Genomic DNA, 19,193 nt, shown 5'->3' on the forward strand with positions numbered 1-19,193 from the left:
CAGTAAGCAGAAAGCCTATGCTCACTCTAATCCTTATGCTTTGTTCATCCCCATGGGGGGGGGGGGGTTCCTTGAGCTTTGGTGGGTCACCTTCAAATTAATCTATACTAATAAAAGGGTAATATGCTAATTAGACTGGGTCGATTGGACATCTTCCGGACGTCCAACTTCCTTCTGGACAAAGCCATGGTGGCGGGGGCCGAGGCAGAGACAGGGGTGATCAGGTTGTCAGGGGAGCAAGCAGTTAGGGGCGCGATCAGGCCGGTGTGGTGGTGCAAGCAGTTAGGGGTGAGATCAGGCCGGCGAGGGGGAGCAAGCAGTTAGGGGTGAGATCAGGCTGGCGCAGGGAAGCAAGCAGTTAGGAGGCAATCAGGCCGGCAGGGGAGGGGAGTTGAGGGCGATCAGGCTGGCAGGGGAGCGGTTAGGGGGATCAGGCAGGCAGGTGAGCAGTTAGGAGCCAGCGGTCCCCGATTGGGGAGGGTGCAGGCTGGGCTGAGGGACACCCCCCAATGCACGAATTTCGTGCACCAGGCCTCTAGTCTATAATAAAAGCGTAATATGCAAATTGACCAAACAGCCAAACAGTGGAATGACCGTCGCCGAGGCAGCCAGGGCTGCAAGGGCTGCGACCCTTGCACTAATTTCGTGCATCGGACCTCTAGTCAATTAGTATAAAAGTCTGGACTGTGACAGGTGGTCTTGGCAGATCCAGGCAGGGGCTCCGTTTTCTACAATGCTAGCTGACTCCGTTCTAATACAGCTTCTGGAAAAACACTGATCATATGTCAGTGAATAAAGCCACTATAAGCATTCACATATAGGTTTTTGTGTAAATATAAGTATTTCTCTTGGGTGTATCAGATACCTAGGAGTAGGATTGCTAGGTTATAAATAAATACATGTTTAACTTGGCAAGAAAGTTTTCCATAGTAGTTGTATCATTTTGCTTTCTGTCAAGCAATGTATAGGAGTTAAAGTTGTTTCCCATCTTCTCCTGCACTTGAATTGTCAGGTTTTTAAATTTTTACTTTTATCTTAGTAATTCTAATATGTAGTGGCATCTCACTGCGGTTTTAATTTGCAATTCCTTAATGACTAATGATGCTAAGCTTCTCTCTTCATGTAATTATTATTTTTTAAATTTATCTTTATCATTGAAAGTTATACAGATGTACCCATCCCTCCCAACTCCCCCCCCCCCCCCGCCCCCCGTTGATCCCTTCTAGCCCACCTCCTTCCCCTACCCCAGGCATTCACCACACTATAGTCTATGTCCATGGGTTATGCATATATGCACATAAATTCTTTGGTTAATCTCTTCCCATCCACCCACCCACCCCTGCCTTCCATTTGAGATTCATCAGTCTGTTCCATTTTCCATGTCAATGCATCTATTTTGTTCATCAGTTTATTTTGTTCTTTAGATTCCACATATGAGTGAGATCATGTGATACTTGTCTTTCTCTGACTGATTTATTTATTTGTCATCTGTATATTGTCTCTGCCCAGTTTTTATTGGGTTATTTTCTTACTGTTGAGTTTTAAGTATCCTGGATCCAAGAAAGTTGTATAAATATTCTGGATCCTTTTTTGGATATGTGATTTCCACATACTCTCTCCCAGTCTGTGGCTTGTTTTTTCATTATCTTGTTGTTGTTGTTAATATATTTTTATTGATTTAAGAGAGGAAGGGAGAGGGAGAGAGAGAGAGATAGAAACATCAATGATGAGAGAGAATCATTGATCGGCTGCCTCCTGCACACCCCCTACTGGAGATAAAGCCTACAACCCGGGCATATGCCCTTGACTGGAATCAAACCCGGGACCTTTCAGTCTGCAGGCTGACACTCTATCCACTGAGCAAACTGGCTAGGACTCTTTTCATTATCTTAACTGCAGTTTTTACAGAGCAAAAATTTTAAATTTTGACAAAGTCCAATTTATCAACATTTTATTTTATGGCTTATGCTGTTGATATTACAACCAAGTACTTTACTTAGTCCAAGATCACAAAGAGTTTCTCCTGTGTTTTCTTCTAGTTTCTAGCTTTATGTTTTTATTTACATCTATGATCCATTTTGAAGTCTATAGCCCTAATCTCTACTCACTCTAAAATGGCCAAGTAGAGGGTTAGACTTTCTTTTTTTAAAAAAAAAATTTTATTTTTAATCCTCCCCTGAGGATATTTTTCCATTGATTTTTAGAGAGAGTAGAAGACAGAGGGAAAGACAGAAATATTGATGTGAGAGAAACACATCGACTGGTTGCCTCCTGCACGAGCCCAGACCAGGGCCCGGGCCAGGGAGGAGCCTGCAACCCAGGTACGTACCCTTGACCGAAATTGAACCCGTGACTATTTGGTCCACAGGCCGACTATCCAAAATGGCTGGGGCAAGAGTTAGACCAGGGGTCCTCAAACTTTTTAAACAGGGGGCCAGTTCACTGTCCCTCAGACCGTTGGAGGGCCGGACTATAATGTAAAAAAAACTATGAACAAATTCCTATGCACACTGCACCTATCTTATTTTGAAGTAAAAAAACAAAACGGCAAAAACACCTGCATGTGGCCCACGGGCCATAGTTTGAAGACGCCTGAGTTAGACTTTCTTATTAAAAAAAACACACATTTGTACTGATCAGAAACATCGATCGACTGCCTCCTGCACACCCCCTTCTGGGGATCGAGCTGGCAACCTTGTCGTATCAGGACAATGCTCTTACCAACTGAGCTACCTGGACAGGGCCTTATAAGATCATATTTAAGGTGGGTATCTTGTAGACAGCATACAGTTAGGGCTTGTTTTCTGTTTTAAATCTTCTGATAATGTCTGCTTTTATTTTTTATGTATTTATTTATTTTTTATAATGTCTGCTTTGAATTGGTGTGTTTAGCTCAGGAACATTTAGTGTCATTATTGCAGTATCTGGATGTAAGTCTATGATTGTACTAGTTTCTGCTTGGGCCTCAGTTTTTTGTTCCTCTCTCCCCCTTTCTTCTTTTCTTTTTTGAATATTTTTCAATCAAAATATCTTTTGATTATTTGATTGACTTTTAATATTCTATTTTATTTCTAGAATTTTTGAGCATATGTTCATTGTATTTAGTCTTTTTTTAGTGGTTGTGCTAGGGATTATAATACACATAAATTTTTACAGTGTACTTAGAAATAACATTTTACCATTTTAAGAAGGCAATCTTACCTCCATATTTCTTCTCCCTTTTTATGTTGTAGTTGTCAAATTTATTACATTGACATATGCTGAAAACCCCACCAGATGTTTTAATTTTTACTTTAAACTATCATACATATCTTAAAGAATTTAAGGGGAAAACATAGCTGTTATTTTTAACCAGATACTTATCATTTCTGATGCTCTTCTTTCATTCCTTAAGTTCCAAGATTCCTTCCAGTATCATTTGCCTTCTACTCAAAGAACTTGCTTTAGCATTTCTGCTAGAGCAACTAATTCTCTTCTTTTCCTTCATCTTAAAATGTCTTTATTTTGCTTCATTCCTGAAGGTTATTTTCACTGAAAATTGGAGTCTTGGATTGACAACTCTTTTTTGTTTCAGCACTTCAAAAATATTGTTCTACCTCCTTTTCATATCCATGGTTTCTGATGAGAAATCTAGTCATTCTAGTCATTCAAATAATTGTTCTAGGTGTCATTTATTTTCTTGCAGTTTCAGAATGTTTTGTTGTCTTTGGTTTTCAGCAGTTTGATTTTAATATATCTGAGTGACAATTTCTTTGAGTTTATTCTTTTTGAAATTCTTTGAGCTTCTTGAATCTGTAAGCGCATGTCTTTTGCCAAATTTAGAGTTTTTAGCCTATATTTCTTTAAGCATTTTTCTGTATCACACTCTGATCTCTTTCTGGGAATCTGCTGATACAAATGTGACCTTCTGCTATTGTCCCACAGGTCCCTGAGGCTCTGTCTAGTTTCATTTTCCTCCCATTCTTTTTTTCTCTCTATTGTTCAAAACTGGGTAATTTCTAGTGATCTCTTTTTTTTAAAAAAAATATATATTTTATTGATTTTTTACAGAGAGGAAGGGATAGGGATAGAGAGTTAGAAACATCGATGAGAGAGAAACATCCATCAGCTGCTTCCTGTACACTCCCCACTGGGTATGTGCCCGCAACCAAGGTACATGCCCTTGACCGGAATCGAACCCGGGACCCTTGAGTCCGCAGGCCAATGCTCTATCCACTGAGCCAAACCGGTTAGGGCACTAGTGATCTATTTTCAATTAGTCGCTCTTTTGTCATCTCCAATCTGCTATTTAGCCTATCCAGTGAATTATATTTTTTCAGTTGTAATATTTCTATTTGGTTCATTTCTTTATCTTCTATTCTCTATGCTGAGATTTTCTACATTTCTAATGTTTCAAGATGTTCACACTTTTTAGAGCATGGTGTTCCTGTTTGCTTAAAATTTTTTGTCTGATAATTCCAACAACTGTGTCATCTGAGGTTGGTGTCTATTGACTACTTTTTCCTTACAAGTCTTTGGGATTTCCCTGGTGTCAAGTCATTATGAATGTTATCTTGGACATTTTAAATATTATGTTGTGAAACTGAGTCTTCCTTACATTTTATGGACAGTGTTAATTTTTTTTGTTGTTTTTTAAATATGTTCTTATTGATTTCAGAGAGAGAAAGAGAGAGAGATAGAAACATCAATGATGAGAGAGAATCATCAATTGGCTGCCTCCTGCATGCCCTACACTGGGGGGTCGAGCCCCCAACCCAGGCATGTATCTCAACTAGGAATCAAACCATGACCTCCTGGTTCATGGGTTAATGCTCAACCACTGAGCAACACTGGCTGGGCAGTATTTTTATTTTAGTAGGTTAGGTTCTACCTCCTGGTGAGAGAATACAGAGAAAAATAAAAGCAATCAGGATTCCCCTCATGCTTTTGGCCAGAGATTTAGGCTGATTTAGCCACAGGACTGCCTTGGGGCTAGGGCAGTGGTCGGCAAACCGCAGCTCGCGAGCCACATGCAGCCCTTTGGCCCCTTGAGTGTGGCTCTTCCACAAAATACCACGTGCAGGCACGCACGTACAGTGCGATTGAAACTTTGTGGCCCATGCGCAGAAGTCGGTTTTCAGCCTGGGCAAGTCTATTTTGAATAAGTGGCGTTAGAACACTCAAGGGGCCAAAGAGCCACATGTGGCTTGCGAGCCGCGGTTTGCCGACCACTGGCTAGGGTAAGGGGAAAAGGAAGTAGGGAAAAAAAAAAAGGGAATCCTCCAACTCTCTGTCCTGCAGGAGTCCTACTTCCTGCTCCTCATACCAGACCCAGAAGGCTTCTCTGCATCTGTTAGATAGTTCCAGTTTCAGGCTGCCGTAGAGGCCTTATCAGGAGTGCAAAACTCTCACCACCAGCTTAATGGTACCTTGAATTCCCTAATCCACGAGCTAGAGTCCTTAAATATCTATTCCATGCATCTGGTCCAGGGTTTTTAATTATATTCAGGAGAGACAGGGTGGGGTGTGCTTACTCCATCTCACCAGGAACTGGACCCACATCAGGAGCTCCTACCTCTATGTACAACCAGAGTGGAGAACCACTATATACATGTATGTGGATATTCTACATCAGGGGTCGGCAAACTTTTTCTGTAAAAGGCCAGATAAGTATTTTAGGCTCTTTGGCTATATGGTCTCTGTCAAACTACTCAACCTGCTCAACTCTGCTTCTATAGTGCAAAAGCAGCCATAGACAATATGGAACTTGCCTGGCTATCTTGCAATAAAACTTCATTTTAAAAACAGATCATTGGCTAGATTTGGCCCACTGAACCATGGTTTAACGACCCCAGTTCCACCTCAAAAATAAAGGTGGTGCCGAAACCGGTTTGGTTCAGTGGATGGAGCGTCGGCCTTCGGACTCAAGGGTCCCAGGTTCGATTCCGGTCAAGGGCATGTACCTTGGTTGCGGGCACATCCCCAGTAGGAGGTGTGCAAGAGGCAGCTGATCGATGTTTCTCTCTCATCGATGTTTCTAACTCTCTATCCCTCTCTCTTTCTCTCTGTAAAAAATCAATAAAATGCATTAAAAAATAAAAATTTTTAAAAAAAAGGTGGTTAAAGGCAAAATTCACTTTTGGAGTTTTTTCCATTTCTTAGACAGAATTCTTCAAATAACTACAAAAGTGACTGCTTTGCTCTTGCATTCCTAGTCCCATTACATGCCAAGAACTGTGATGCACATTCAGTTTTGGTTTAATTATGCACTTTGATGCCTGAAATAGTCACTATCTAGAGCTAAAATAAAGTTATAAAAGCTAAAATTCAAGGAGATTTGACCAACATCTTTTACATAAAACTGAAAATGCTGTAGTTATCATTTAAAATAGAAATCCTTGTACACATAAACAACTGTTGGACATAGAAATCGGGACTCAAAAGAACTGTTGGCCCAGAAAGAAACTCACTATAGACTGATTCATTTGCCTCTCAGCATAACCATTATTGCTTGTCTCATTTTCGGTTCCTATAAGTGTATTCCTAGTATCACATGAGCTCACTCATCTAGGGGAAAAGATGAACAACATAGACTGAAGAACAAGAACAGCATTGATCAGACTGTCAGACCTCAGAGGGAAGGTAGGGGAGGGTGGGGACAAGGGAGATAGATCAACCAAAGGACTTGTGTGCTTGCATATGAGCCTAACCAGTGATCACGGACAACAGGGGGATGGGGGCATACGTGTGGGGGGGTTTGGGATGGGAATGGTGGTGGGGGGGGTTGATGACAAATATGTGATACCTTAATCAATAAAATAATTAAATAAAAATAAAAAATAAATAAATCCTTATTCACAATGTTCTGGAGGCTATGCTAAAGCAGAGGTCATAAATAATAGTGTCCCAACTTGTTTTTCCAGAGACTGCCTGACTGGAGGTGTGGAGAGGCTGAGGTCCTTTCACTCACCTGGTTTCCTGCCACAGAGATAAAAGGCTAGTCTGTCAGTCAGCTCGTACTGTATTTCTACAAGGCGTTCTGCCAGCTCGTGGTGCCCTCCTTGTCTACCAAGAGAAAACAAAGTACCATTTATATTGCTCACCAGCCACTGGCTCTAGAATAAAAAAGGACAGAGACGTCTCCTGAGACACCTGAACAATTATCAAACATGACTTTTTAGAATAATCAACCTTTTTGTGTGAGGTAAACTGTCAAGGTCTACTTTGATTCCCACACTTATAAACTGTTTTCATAATCTGAAATCCTCCCTCTCCTTTTATATAAAAGACAGAATACTTAATAAAGAATTCAAGGACTTATCAGGAAAATAATAACTTCATCTAATGAGGCAGAAGATAAAATTAATAAATGGTCTAGGATAGAGATTCTCAAAAATTAACAAAAGTGCTTTAACCCTTTGCACTTGCTTGCTTTTTTCTTGATTCCTGCTACCGATGCTAACCGTGTCGAGTCACACTCGATATCCGAGTGCAAAAGGTTAAAATTTATACAGCTATCCAGGCCCCACCCTTGGAAATTCTGAATCCGTGAAGATGGATGAGTACGGACATCAATATTTTAAAGACGGTCTTTCCACTAGATGCTGCCGATGGAGCCCGTCTGACCTGGATGAGAGTTTAGTAACCATGTGGTCCTCAATTCAGAGAAACAGACCAACCTAACCCATACCTGTAGCTTTCACCTCCTTATCTTCAATTTCCATAATAGAAAATATTAAGTTTGCCTTTCTTCATTCATGAAATAAACATATAAGCTGCTTGAAGTCCTTTTAGTAACAAGGCACATATGCACGGCACCCATGAAAAAATTCCAGGGTAAGTGCCAGTAAGTATCATATACTGAGGGCTCTCGTCCTCTTCAAAGAGGAAGTTAGTTTCTGTCAGTTTCTCTTTCTACCATTCACGGCACTACAAAATATTCTCCCTATCACACAACTTTGATTCTGTGATACACACCTTTTTGTCCCCTCATTTTGTAAACATCTATGAAATCAGGAAGTATCTTACAATTGATGATACTCATCATTTAATTGGCCAAGTTTTTTAGTGGTATGTAAAATAATGAATGACGCGTACAAACAGTGGAGTCTTAGATCTGGTCAAATACTGTAGCTCTTTATTCCCAGACAATTCTGTGCCATCCAGTCAGGTCCCCTGCTGTGGTGAGCATGCCCTGCCTATGCCTTCTTCCTGAACTTGACTCATGTCTTTCTTCTCCCCTGGAATGCCTGAGCTCTTCCTTCATACACCCAAATCTAACCCATTCTTCAAAGACCAAGTAAAAGAAATTTCTTAATGATTTGGCTGCAATGAAGAATCCTATATATGCCTTTTAAGACTAGTTATCTATTTTGGCAAACAAATTCCACATTATCTTGCCCCATTTAGCTCTTTTATGCATTTATGAATCATCTCCTCTATGGAACAATAAATTCTAGGAGGGCAGAGTTTTGTCATTTCACCCATTTTATCCTCTATAGAGTAAAAGTGCTTTGCAATTAATTTAGAAAAAGAAGGAAAGATGAGCTACATAGACCCTAGAATTGACATTTTACTATAATTGTTTAATCACATATCTACATACTCATACACATTTGCTTTTAAGTTTAAGCAATGGTTAAAAATATATAAAAATTGAGGAGTAGGTTCTGCCATTCTTAGTGCTTGATTTGGAGTATAACTATGGCTCAAATACCATATCATTATAAAGAATCACATGAAAGATTGGAAGCTAAGCAGACTCGTTATGGTTCTACTTTCCCAGGTTCTGAGCTGATATTCATTTGAAAAGTCATCTGAAAATAACTGCATGTAAATTTTTTTATAAGGGGTTAAATGTTAACCATACACAATTTAGCAACTTAACAATGAATCATACAAAACACAAAGAAGCCCAAACAGAGAGAAGTGACAAGAATCTAGGTCTCTAACCTTGCATAATCAACAGGAGTTTTCCCACTGGAATCTTGTGTGCCTGGGTCTGCTCCATATACCGCCAATAATTCCGCCTGTAAAATCTGTCCTGCTTTGGAGGCAACATGGAGTGGGGTGTTTCCTTTTTCCTAAGAATCATTAATAAAACGGAGACAAAAAAGCAAATTTAATCAAGAAAAGGCTACACGAACACAACCCACTTAGTTTCAATTTAATATGTAGATCAATTCCTGCTGTCTTACAGGGTGAAAGAAGTTGGCTTGTGCTCCTAAAGATAACAGCCTCAAACAGGTTTCAAGATTCCCTGTTCTCACGCTTGAATGGAGTTGCTGAAAAACACAAACAAAAAAGGAATGCTGTTAAAAGAGTGATATACTAGAGCAGCTGGCAGACCATTTCGATATATGTTAGTCATACTTAGCTCAGTAAGAGGATGAAATAGTCTCTTCCTTGCTGGTGACAACCATCCCTGGACACTAAGGCAGAGTCAGGCCCATTTTACTGATAAGGAAACTAGGGCTGGGAAGGCTGACCTGCCCAAATGTAAGACCTCTCTAAATGGCACAATTATACCTTGAGTGAGAGGTAGTATGGAGAGGTGGCTGAGCATGGCTCTGAAGTCTGATAGACCTGAATTTCAAACCATATAAACCTTTAAGCTGTGTGACTTTGAGGAGGTTCATTAAGCAATCTGAACCCCAGTTTCCTCATCTCTAAAATGCCGATAATAATGCCACCTATTCACAGAGTTACTGTAAGGAGTTAATGGTACAGTAAAGTGCCTAGCACAGAACCTGGTACGTAGGAAATATTAAAAAAAAACACAGCTGTTATAGTATTATTGTTATTGTATTTATTATTCTTTTTTTTTTAGGGTGTGTGGAAGGGAAGAGAGAGGAGAAACATCAATTGGTTGCCTCCCACATGCACCCCAACTGGGGATTGAACCCGCTACCTGGGCATGTGCCCTGACCAGAAGTCGAACCCACAACCTTTCAGTGCACGGGACAACACTCAACCAACTGAGCCATAACAGCAGGACAGCTATTAATACTGCAGGGTTCTGCCTTATATTGCATCCTTCCCACATCACTATTCTTGGCCTTGTGTACAACGCTCTAATGAAGTCTTTCAGGTGGGAAATGGGCCTGTGGCATACCAAATTCTGCACTACTGAAGAAAAGTACTGATACATTCAGAAGATGAGCTGCCTTCAATTCTGACCAAATTGTTGAAATGTAATAATCCTTATCATAGGAATAAAGATATCCACTCTAACATCTTTATCTAAGCCTTATTTTTAAAATTTATCTTACTTTAAAAAACTGTGGTAAAAAAAGACAGTCTTACTAATAATCAGAAGTAACAAGAAATGGAAGTAGCAAGAAACAAAGAAATAAAAATTTTTATGCAAAGTTTAAAATTCTGAACTGTGAATGCTCGTGCTATGTGTGAACATTTGCCAAAAGAGTGCTTTGAAAACAGATAAGTAGGTTTCTTGTAGCATCTCTCAAAAACAAGCAAAGGCCCACATAAAGAAAACAAACTACTCATTGTATAAGTATAATAAACCACCCCATGTACTACAGCTTTGAGTCATACCCTGCTTCCTGAAGGTCTTCATTTAAGTATGCAACCTAGAGACCTGAAGAAATCCCACAAACTTTCTAGTCCCTTCTAGAAACTGTGAGGGTTTCTACTTCAAAGTTAAACAAACAAAAAACTTATCCTATCCTGTGTAATAAAAGGCAAATATGCAAATCGACCGAACGGCGAAACGACCGGTTGCTATGACGTGCACTGACCACCAGGTGGCAGACGCTCCACAGGGGGAGTGCCGCTCAGACAGAAGCCTCTGTAGCAGCACTAAGGATGTCTGACTGTCGGACATCTCCCGAGGGCTCCCTGACTGCGAGAGGGCGCAGGCCGGGCTGAGGGACCCCCTGAGTGCAAGAATTTCATGCACCGGGCCTCTAGTCCTATATAATAAAAGGCCAGCGACGATAACGGCACAACAACCAGAACGACCGATCAACCAGTCACTATGAGGTGCACTGACCACCTCTTGGTCCCTCCCCTGAGCCTGTAGGCTCCAATTGCTGGATGGCCAAGGAGGAACCACGGGGGAACCGGGGTGGTGGCGGGGCGGGACTGGGGACTGGCGAGTGGGTGGAAGGCAGACCTCTTGGTCCCTCCGATCATGGCGAATGGGAACCACAGGGAACCGGGGTGGGTGGCAGCAAGGCAGGACTGGGGACTGGCGAGCGGGCGGAAGGCAGACCTCTTGGCCCCTTCCCCCGGCCCGCAGGCTCCAATCATGGCAAACGGGGAACCACGGGGAACCAGGTTGGGTGGTGTTGGGGTGGGACTAGGGACTGGCAAGCAGGCGGAAGGCAGACCTCTTATTCCCTCCCCTGGCCCATAGGCTCTGATCGCCGGATGGCAAATGGGGAACCACGGGGAACTGGGGTGAGCAGTGGCAGGGTGGGAATGGAGACTGGTGAGCAGGCGGAAGATGGCCCTGATCGCAGGCTAGGCCTAGGGACCCTACCTGCACACGATTTCATGCGCTGGGCCTCTAGTAGAAACATAATTTTCAAACCATATCTGAATAACACAAATAGATTTCTAGATACTTATTTTTCCTCTATGCCCTTACCTATACTAACATGAATGGCTGCCATTTGAACTAAAAATAAAGACAAAACCAACTGCAATGAAAAGCTGTTATTAGTTATTTAGTGACTAGATAGCAGTTTTTGTTTTGTTATTCTTTTTTTCCTTTTAAAGTTTGTTTTTTCCCCCAAACAAAACAATACACTGCTCCATCCAGTAATTTTAGCGATTTTAAAAGGTGTGACCCACCTTACTGAGATCTTTGGCAGTCACACTATCATCATCCCGGCAGGGCAAACGATGAACAAATGCTAACATCTGATACTTGGCTCTGATGAATTCCGCTTTATTAGGACTGGTTGGAAAACAGAAAAAAGAAAACATTTCACTTGCAGTTCGGATATGACATTCCCCATTCCCTAGGCTGTAAAAAGAAGAGGAAGTGACCCACATTCCCCACTCAAGGATAAAATGAGCAACACTGAAGGAAGTTTACAGCAGTGGGTCTGAAAACGTATTATTAGTGATCATAATGGCCAGGACTGAATGTCTGCTTTTTATAGCATCTCTTCTCTGTGTAATTTTGTAATTGACCTAACAACCTTGGGAGGAAGCAGCATTTCATCCCATCTTATAGGCAAGGCATCAGAACCTAGATGTCTGGTCTGACAGACCTCTTGTTTGAGTACCTAAGCCGAAATCTGATTACACCAACAGCCTTCAAGCCTTCATCTCAACCTGGAGAAATCACTGACTTGTGCTGTGTAACCATGCAAAAGAGATGGTCCCGTGCTTGGCCTGATTCTGCATTTCTTTTTTCTTCTTTATTGATTTTTAGAGACAGAGGAAGGAAGGGAGAGAGAGAGAGAAACATTGATCCATTGTTCCACTTTTCATGCATTCACTGGTTGATTGTTTTATATGCCCTGACTGGGGATTGATTGAACCCATAACCTTGATGTATCAATGCTTTAACCCAGTGGTCGGCAAACAGTGGCTCACAAGCCACATGCGGCTCTTTGGCCCCTTGAGTGTGGCTCTTCCACAAAATACCACAGCCTGGGCGAGTCTATTTTGAAAAAGTGGCGTTAGAAGAAGTTTAAGTTTAAAAAATTTGGCTCTCAAAAGAAATTTCAATTGTTGTACTGTTGATATTTGGCTCTGTTGACTAATGAGTTTGCCAACCACTGCTCTACCAACTGAGCTACCCGGCCAGGTCCCCTTGTTCTGCATTTCTAATAGCAAAGAGTTCAATGAACAATTGGGGGAACCACCTCCTGTGCTGCCCTTGTGGAGGCTGGTCAAAAACAGCTGCACTCCTTTCAGTGGGCCATGTGTCCCAAAGAAATAAAAGTATTTATAAATATTCCACTCACTGTACTTTATCCTGTGGATTAGCTTTACGTCTTCCGCTCATAATAGAGGCAGGGTCCAGCAAAGAATGCTCCCATATTGAATTAGCACCATTATTATATAAGGTTTCAACCATCTAAAACCAAGCAGTATAACATCATATTTTAATTTCTTTCCACAAATATTCAGTGGTAATCAATGACTGAACAGGAAAAACAAAGCCCCGTTACAAAAACTAGCATGACTGGCATCACACACATCATCATTTTCTGATATTAGAGCATGAAAGATGAACCTGTACACAGAATTCAGATTTGACCAGTAGGATATCTAAATATCTAAATGGGTTTGATTATGTTGTTCTTATAGATTAATAGAGGCTGGATGCACAAAATTCGTGCAAGAGGAGGCCTTCCTTCCCCCGGCTGCCGGCACCAGCTTTTCCCTCTGGCACCCGGGACTCGGGCTTTCCTCTGGCCGCAGTCAGGCACCCGGGACCCGGGCTTCCCTCCCAGCGCCGGCTTTGTCCGGAAGGTCGTCCAGTCTAATTAGCATATTACGCTTTTATTATTATAGATGAAGGAAAAGTACTTTGACACTTTAAGGCAGTGTTTCCCACGACTGGTTATCCAAATACTATTTACAAGATTCTTAAAAACCTATGTATCGTCTAGACCAGGGGTCCTCAAACTACAGCCCGTGGGCCACACGTGACCCGCCGAGGACATTTATCCGGCCCGCCGGGTGTTTTTGCCACCGCTGCCTGTCCTGCTTAGCAGCCAACTTAGCAGTGTGCATAGGAATTTGTTCATAGTTTTTTTAAAAACTATAGTCCGGCCCTCCAACGGTCTGAGGGACAGTGAACTGGCCCCTGTTTAAAAAGTTTGAGGACCCCTGGTCTAGACTATCCACTTGGTATTTTTCTTTAAATCCACTCATTTTTAAAACTTTTTCTAGCAATTATGGTTTAATATGTTACTTATAGCTTTCATATACACATTAATATAATGCAACCTCCAAAATAAATATTAGAGTATTATCTATATCTGTCTTGAGTACCACTGGGGGTTCATGTATCATACTTTGGTAAAAGTTTTAGGGTCAACCCTGGCATTTTAAACTACTCATCTCTAGACCTTATTCAGATCCTCTAATAAAAATCTGTAAACACAGACCTGAGAACAGTAAACACCCACTTACTTGCACATAGAATGAGCTGTTAGAAACTTGTGAGTAAAAGTCATTAATAAACCATATCTTCCAATTTCATTTCAAAGCATGACTGCTAACATGGCCCCATCTGTGTTTTTACATTAGTGGAGATATCAGAGACCCAAACCCACTTGTTCTGGTCCCTTAGTGTGGACAGGCACTTTTAAGGGACATGTTATGCAGCTGCCATAGACTTAGTAAAATATGTACTCAAGACAAAGGAAGGGGAAACAAATGCTTAATTCTTTGTTCCAACAGAACTTGGAGAATGTGTACCCCAAAATAGAAATACAGGTGACATGACACTGAATCGCAAATAAAACAACACACAACACTTAGCAGAGTGTTAGGCAATCCATCAAAACATGTTCATTGAATTTGTTCTCTAACTAGTAACAACTTTAAATCAGATGTTTCAGAAATTTCTGAGGAATCCCAGTCTGTGCTTCTATCAAAGGAGGAAAAGAAGTGCTAAAAACATCAGCAGGTACTGAGGGATAAGTACATTAACAAAAGTTTCTAAAGCAGTAGCTTTCAGAAACTTTCACCACGGTATGTGGAAACGATGAGGTGTTTAAAAACAATTTCTGGAGACATTCTAGAAAGTCAGCAGTGAAGCAGTACCAAGAAATTTGAATGACTACTTATCTATCCATCTATGATGAATTTAAGATGGGCACAGCACTCTATTCCGTTATGATTCAAACATTTTTGTATGACTTAAGGAGTAGGAGAAACTTCAGTTGCTAAAACAATGAGCCCTAAAAACTTAAATCACAAACCATGAGAAAAAGTCTTCCTGTACCTGCAGCAATGTTGGAGGCCACGGTGTGTGTTTAAGATGCCTTACTTGAGAGATGTGGCGCCCTAGACTCCGATGGACACTGCAGCACTCGTCGCATATAAAAGTTCCCCTATTTACTGATGCCCAGGAAGGATCTGGAAAGAAAATGAAATCTCAGTGGCGAGGATACCAGTTGGCTGCTTTACTGCCAGATGGCAAAAGATGACTGAGGTATGGTTTTTCAGAAAAATAAGACATTTTTGTTGCTTTAGTATGCTAATCAATATATCCAGCTGGTGATACGACCTATCTTGCCTGATTGGGTACAATGTTAATTGAGACTAAAAACATGAGTTGAAATCCTATATAAGCAGTTATCTCCTTTCTGGTTCAGGGCCACAGTCTGAAGTCCTAATGGGATCTACCACCTCAGATACATGCTCTTTCATTCAACATGAGAAGCAAATTGAGAGGATATAGATGAATCATTTTAAATCCATCTCCGCAAATGGCAAAATAACTGTGACAGTGAATAATCCACATAGCATTATCCAAAGAAAATGGTAAAAAGATTGCTGCATATATGCCTATCTGCGTAGCAGAAAGCTACAAGTGACAAAACTATAAAACTGCTCAGCTGTTGTGGTTCTGATGACTGACTGGGAAATCTGGCCTCCTCCACTAGAGAGATGTTCTAGGACCGTGGTCGGCAAACTGCGGCTCGCAAGCCACATGCGGCTCTTTGGCCCCTTGAGTGTGGCTTTGAAGAAGTGGCGTTAGAAGAAGTTTAAGTTTAAAAAATTTGGCTCTCAAAAGAAATTTCAATCGTTGTACTGTTGATATTTGGCTCTGTTGACTAATGAGTTTGCCGACCACTGTTAGGATATCCATTAGTTGTTTTAAATAAACTACTGAGGTCTGACTGGTGTGGCTCAGTGGTTGAGCGTCGACCTATGAACCAAGAGTTCATAGTTCCGTTCCCAGTCAAGGCACATGCCCGGGTTGTGGGCTCCATCCCCAGTAGGAAGCAGACAATCAATGATTCTCTCTCATCATTGGTGTTTCTCTCTCTCTCTTCCTCTCTGAAATCAATAAAAAATATATTAAAATAAATAAACTACTGAGTCCAATCTTGCAACTGCTCTGAAAGAACAGATTTATAATAACAGAGGCTTCAAAGAAGCAAAGATGTCAAATAAAAATGAGTAGTATTTTTGGTGTGTGTAATACTTTTTTCCTATGAAGTTCCAGAGACAGCTATTGAAACAGAAATAATTCACACTATAAGCAGCAAGAATACTTCACATTGGGTAAGTACACTGGATACCTAGAAACCAAAAAGAAAAAAGACCTCCATTTCATCAGACTCACCATGGAGTGACAATAGGTGCCACACTAGCTCCCTGGTCTAAGGGTTATATTTAAAAGTTCTCCAATGTCCACAAAAATCTCTAAAATGCATGTGCACCATCTTTACCATTTTTAACAGTTTATTCAAATCCTTTCCAACCATATAATGAAAAGTTATGGGATTTCAATCAAAGACAAATCCTAGGAGTCAGAGAGTGTGGTGGTTAAGAGAACTGGCTCTGGAGACAAGCAGTCCAGGGTTTGAACCCCAACTCTCCCACTTCCCACACAATGAGCTAAGCAAGTTATTTTATTTTATTTTTTTGAGCATCCTCACCATGGACCAAATGGGAATATAACACATCTCAGGATAGTGAGGATATAAAAAGTAAGTAAAGTTGCATGCATATAGTAAGTACTCAGCAATGTTAACTGTTATAACTTTTCTAAATTATTTTCTAAGTACCACTCAGATATTTTCAAGAGTCCACTGAAATTCATGACCCACTGGAAAAAGTTTTTTAAATTATTTTTTTAGAGAGAGAGGAAGGGAGAGAGAGAGAGAGAGAAACATCAATGAGAGAGAAAAATCAATTGGCTGCCTCCTGCATACCCCCTACTAGGAATCGGACCCCCAACCTGGGCATGTGTCCTGATGGGGAATTGAACCAGTGACCTGTGGTTCACTGGCCGATGCTCAACCACTGAGCCACACCAGCCAGGCTGGAAAAAGTTTTTGATTGGTAATACAATGTAGAATGTTTCATGTGAACACTGCATTACTATTGTAAAAGTCTCAGTAAAACTCAGAGTAGAATATATTTTAAATGAACTAGATTCTTTTTTTAAAGGTAAAATATTTACTAAGATGTAAATATTTACAAGATGATTAAACGTTTGCCATGAAATAGAACAGAAAATAATTCAGTACTATTATGCCATTCTGAAAAGCAAAGACTGAAAACATCAAGATGAAGGATCCCTACAAAGACACATAACATTGCTTTTTGCAATATGGTACCACTACTGGTGATAAAAAAGAGATTGTTTTGAATCACAGCTTTGGTTTTCACATATCTATTCAGTAGATTCACAATGTTCTTGGAGGAAATTAGACAGGAACAAGACAACTAGAACTTAACACACATTAAGCAAGGTTCTCAATTAATCACTTTAACATCATAGATCAGAATCCCATGGAAAGAACATCAGAATGTTAACAACACATTAAAATTGAGTTTATATAAATGGCATTGGGTGAACCCCTTCCAGATTACCTGTTATGGTTTTTTTGTTAATCCTCACCCGAGGATATTTTTCCATTGATTTTTAGAGAGAGTGGAACAGGGGAGGGAAGAGAGAGAGACATCAATTAGTTGCCTCCCTGTACACACCCCGACCAGGGCCAGAGATCAGCCTGCAAATGAAGTATGTGCCCTTGATCGGAATTGAACCCAGGTCCCTTCAGTCTGCAGGCCACCGCACTATCCACTGACCCAAACTGGCGAGGGCCCTTGCAGTTTATCTGAAGCGTAACGCCAGAGCTACTTAACCTGGGCTCCAGGAACACAACAAATGGGCTTTGGGAATGTCTGACTCCACTGAGAAATCTTAATATAAATTCTGTATGAAAGATTAACTATGCATGCATTTTGGGGGGAGAAGGCCTTAGTATTCATCAAAATCTGAAAGGGATTCCTAACCATAAGGTAACGTTCACGATGGTTTACCAAAAAAGCAGCACAAATTCCTGGCTGCTCAAGTTCACAGAACATTTCAAGGTAGCCTAATTACATTCAAAACAGGAAGGAAGTGACTCAAGTCTCATAGATTAGGCATATGAAACAACTAAAATGACACAATAGGAGAGAAAATGTTCTGAAATGCACAAAACACGGAAGAAGTGCAAGGCAGTGTTTAGGGTGGCAATGGAGCCAAAGTTTTCCTTCGCCCCACATCATCCACTCAGAACTACAGAATACGCACTCCAAGAGGAAGTTTGAATCTAGCCTCAAGTGATCAAACACATCAGACAGTTCAACTGAAAAGACAAGAAATAAGGAAGTGGAACAAGTAACATTTTTAGAGACTACAATGGTGTTTGTGTAACCCACACTGACTTAGTTGGTGAAACACCTCTTTAAATCCTCCACGGCTCCCTGTCTTCAACAACAGTTGGTAACATCGCTGGCACTCCCAGGCGAGGGAAGGACCGCGGAGGGTTGGAGTTACCACGGTACTCTTTAAAATCCATCTCCACTGCCTTGTAACGAGATGAAGAAGTTCAGAGCAGTTGCAAAAACACCGCTGCTCGATGATTTCATTAAGATTGTTTATTGGCCGCTATTGTGCCAAGGAAGCCATCTTACCTTGGAATGACTTCCAATTCAAAGCAGATAAACCCAAGCCCCGAACACACCACAGAGACCTGTCAACTCAGCTCCAATCCCTAAGATGGGTCTGAACTCTAAATCTGAACGTTACACGCGGGAGGCATGGTTTTGCCCTTACAATGCCCCCAAGTGCCTGACTGCCCAGTTTGTTCTGTGAACCGTAATCAACGTACAATGTAGAAATTCAGTTCTAGCTTTCGGGGGCTGCCAAGGTTCTGTACGGAGGAACACAATTCAGAGAGGGAGAAACCACCACCCCCTAAGGGACGTGACCTTAAGAGTGTTCGCTGAACCCTCCTAACCCCTGGCGGTGGGGCTCCCGGTGATGCCCATTGGAAAAAATGAGGAAAGCCAGGCTCGGCCCAACGCAGCCATCAGCCCAAGGTCACCCAGAAGCAAAATCTAGTGTGAAGCTCAGATGCCAAAACCTGAGACAGGCGTCGACTCCTAGGTGCCGGGGGGCGTGTGCGAGCCCCCGACATCCTGGAGACTCTCCCCGGGGGAGCGGGGCCCGGACGTCAGGAGCGGGGAGTCGTCCACGGGTCGGTGGG

General features: G+C 41.4%; 1 protein-coding gene across 9 annotated transcripts in view; it reads right to left on the reverse strand.

Moving 5' to 3' along the window:
- GIT2 (GIT ArfGAP 2) overlaps window positions 1–19,193 on the reverse strand; it is a 53,580-nt gene that overhangs the window by 33,731 nt on the left and 656 nt on the right. For all 9 annotated transcript variants that reach the window (XM_079763105.1, XM_079763101.1, XM_079763106.1 and 6 more), the window contains exons 2-7: window positions 14,921–15,054; window positions 12,927–13,039; window positions 11,800–11,905; window positions 9,177–9,263; window positions 8,932–9,062; window positions 6,950–7,044 (exon numbers count right to left, since the gene is read on the reverse strand). In XM_079763105.1, the coding sequence (XP_079619231.1) occupies window positions 6,950–7,044; window positions 8,932–9,062; window positions 9,177–9,263; window positions 11,800–11,905; window positions 12,927–13,039; window positions 14,921–15,054 (666 nt within the window). The remainder of the gene's footprint in view (window positions 1–6,949; window positions 7,045–8,931; window positions 9,063–9,176; window positions 9,264–11,799; window positions 11,906–12,926; window positions 13,040–14,920; window positions 15,055–19,193) is intronic.

The sequence above is a fragment of the Cnephaeus nilssonii genome (genome assembly GCF_951640355.1).
Source record: "Cnephaeus nilssonii genome assembly, chromosome: 22".
Classification (NCBI taxonomy): domain Eukaryota; kingdom Metazoa; phylum Chordata; class Mammalia; order Chiroptera; family Vespertilionidae; genus Cnephaeus; species Cnephaeus nilssonii.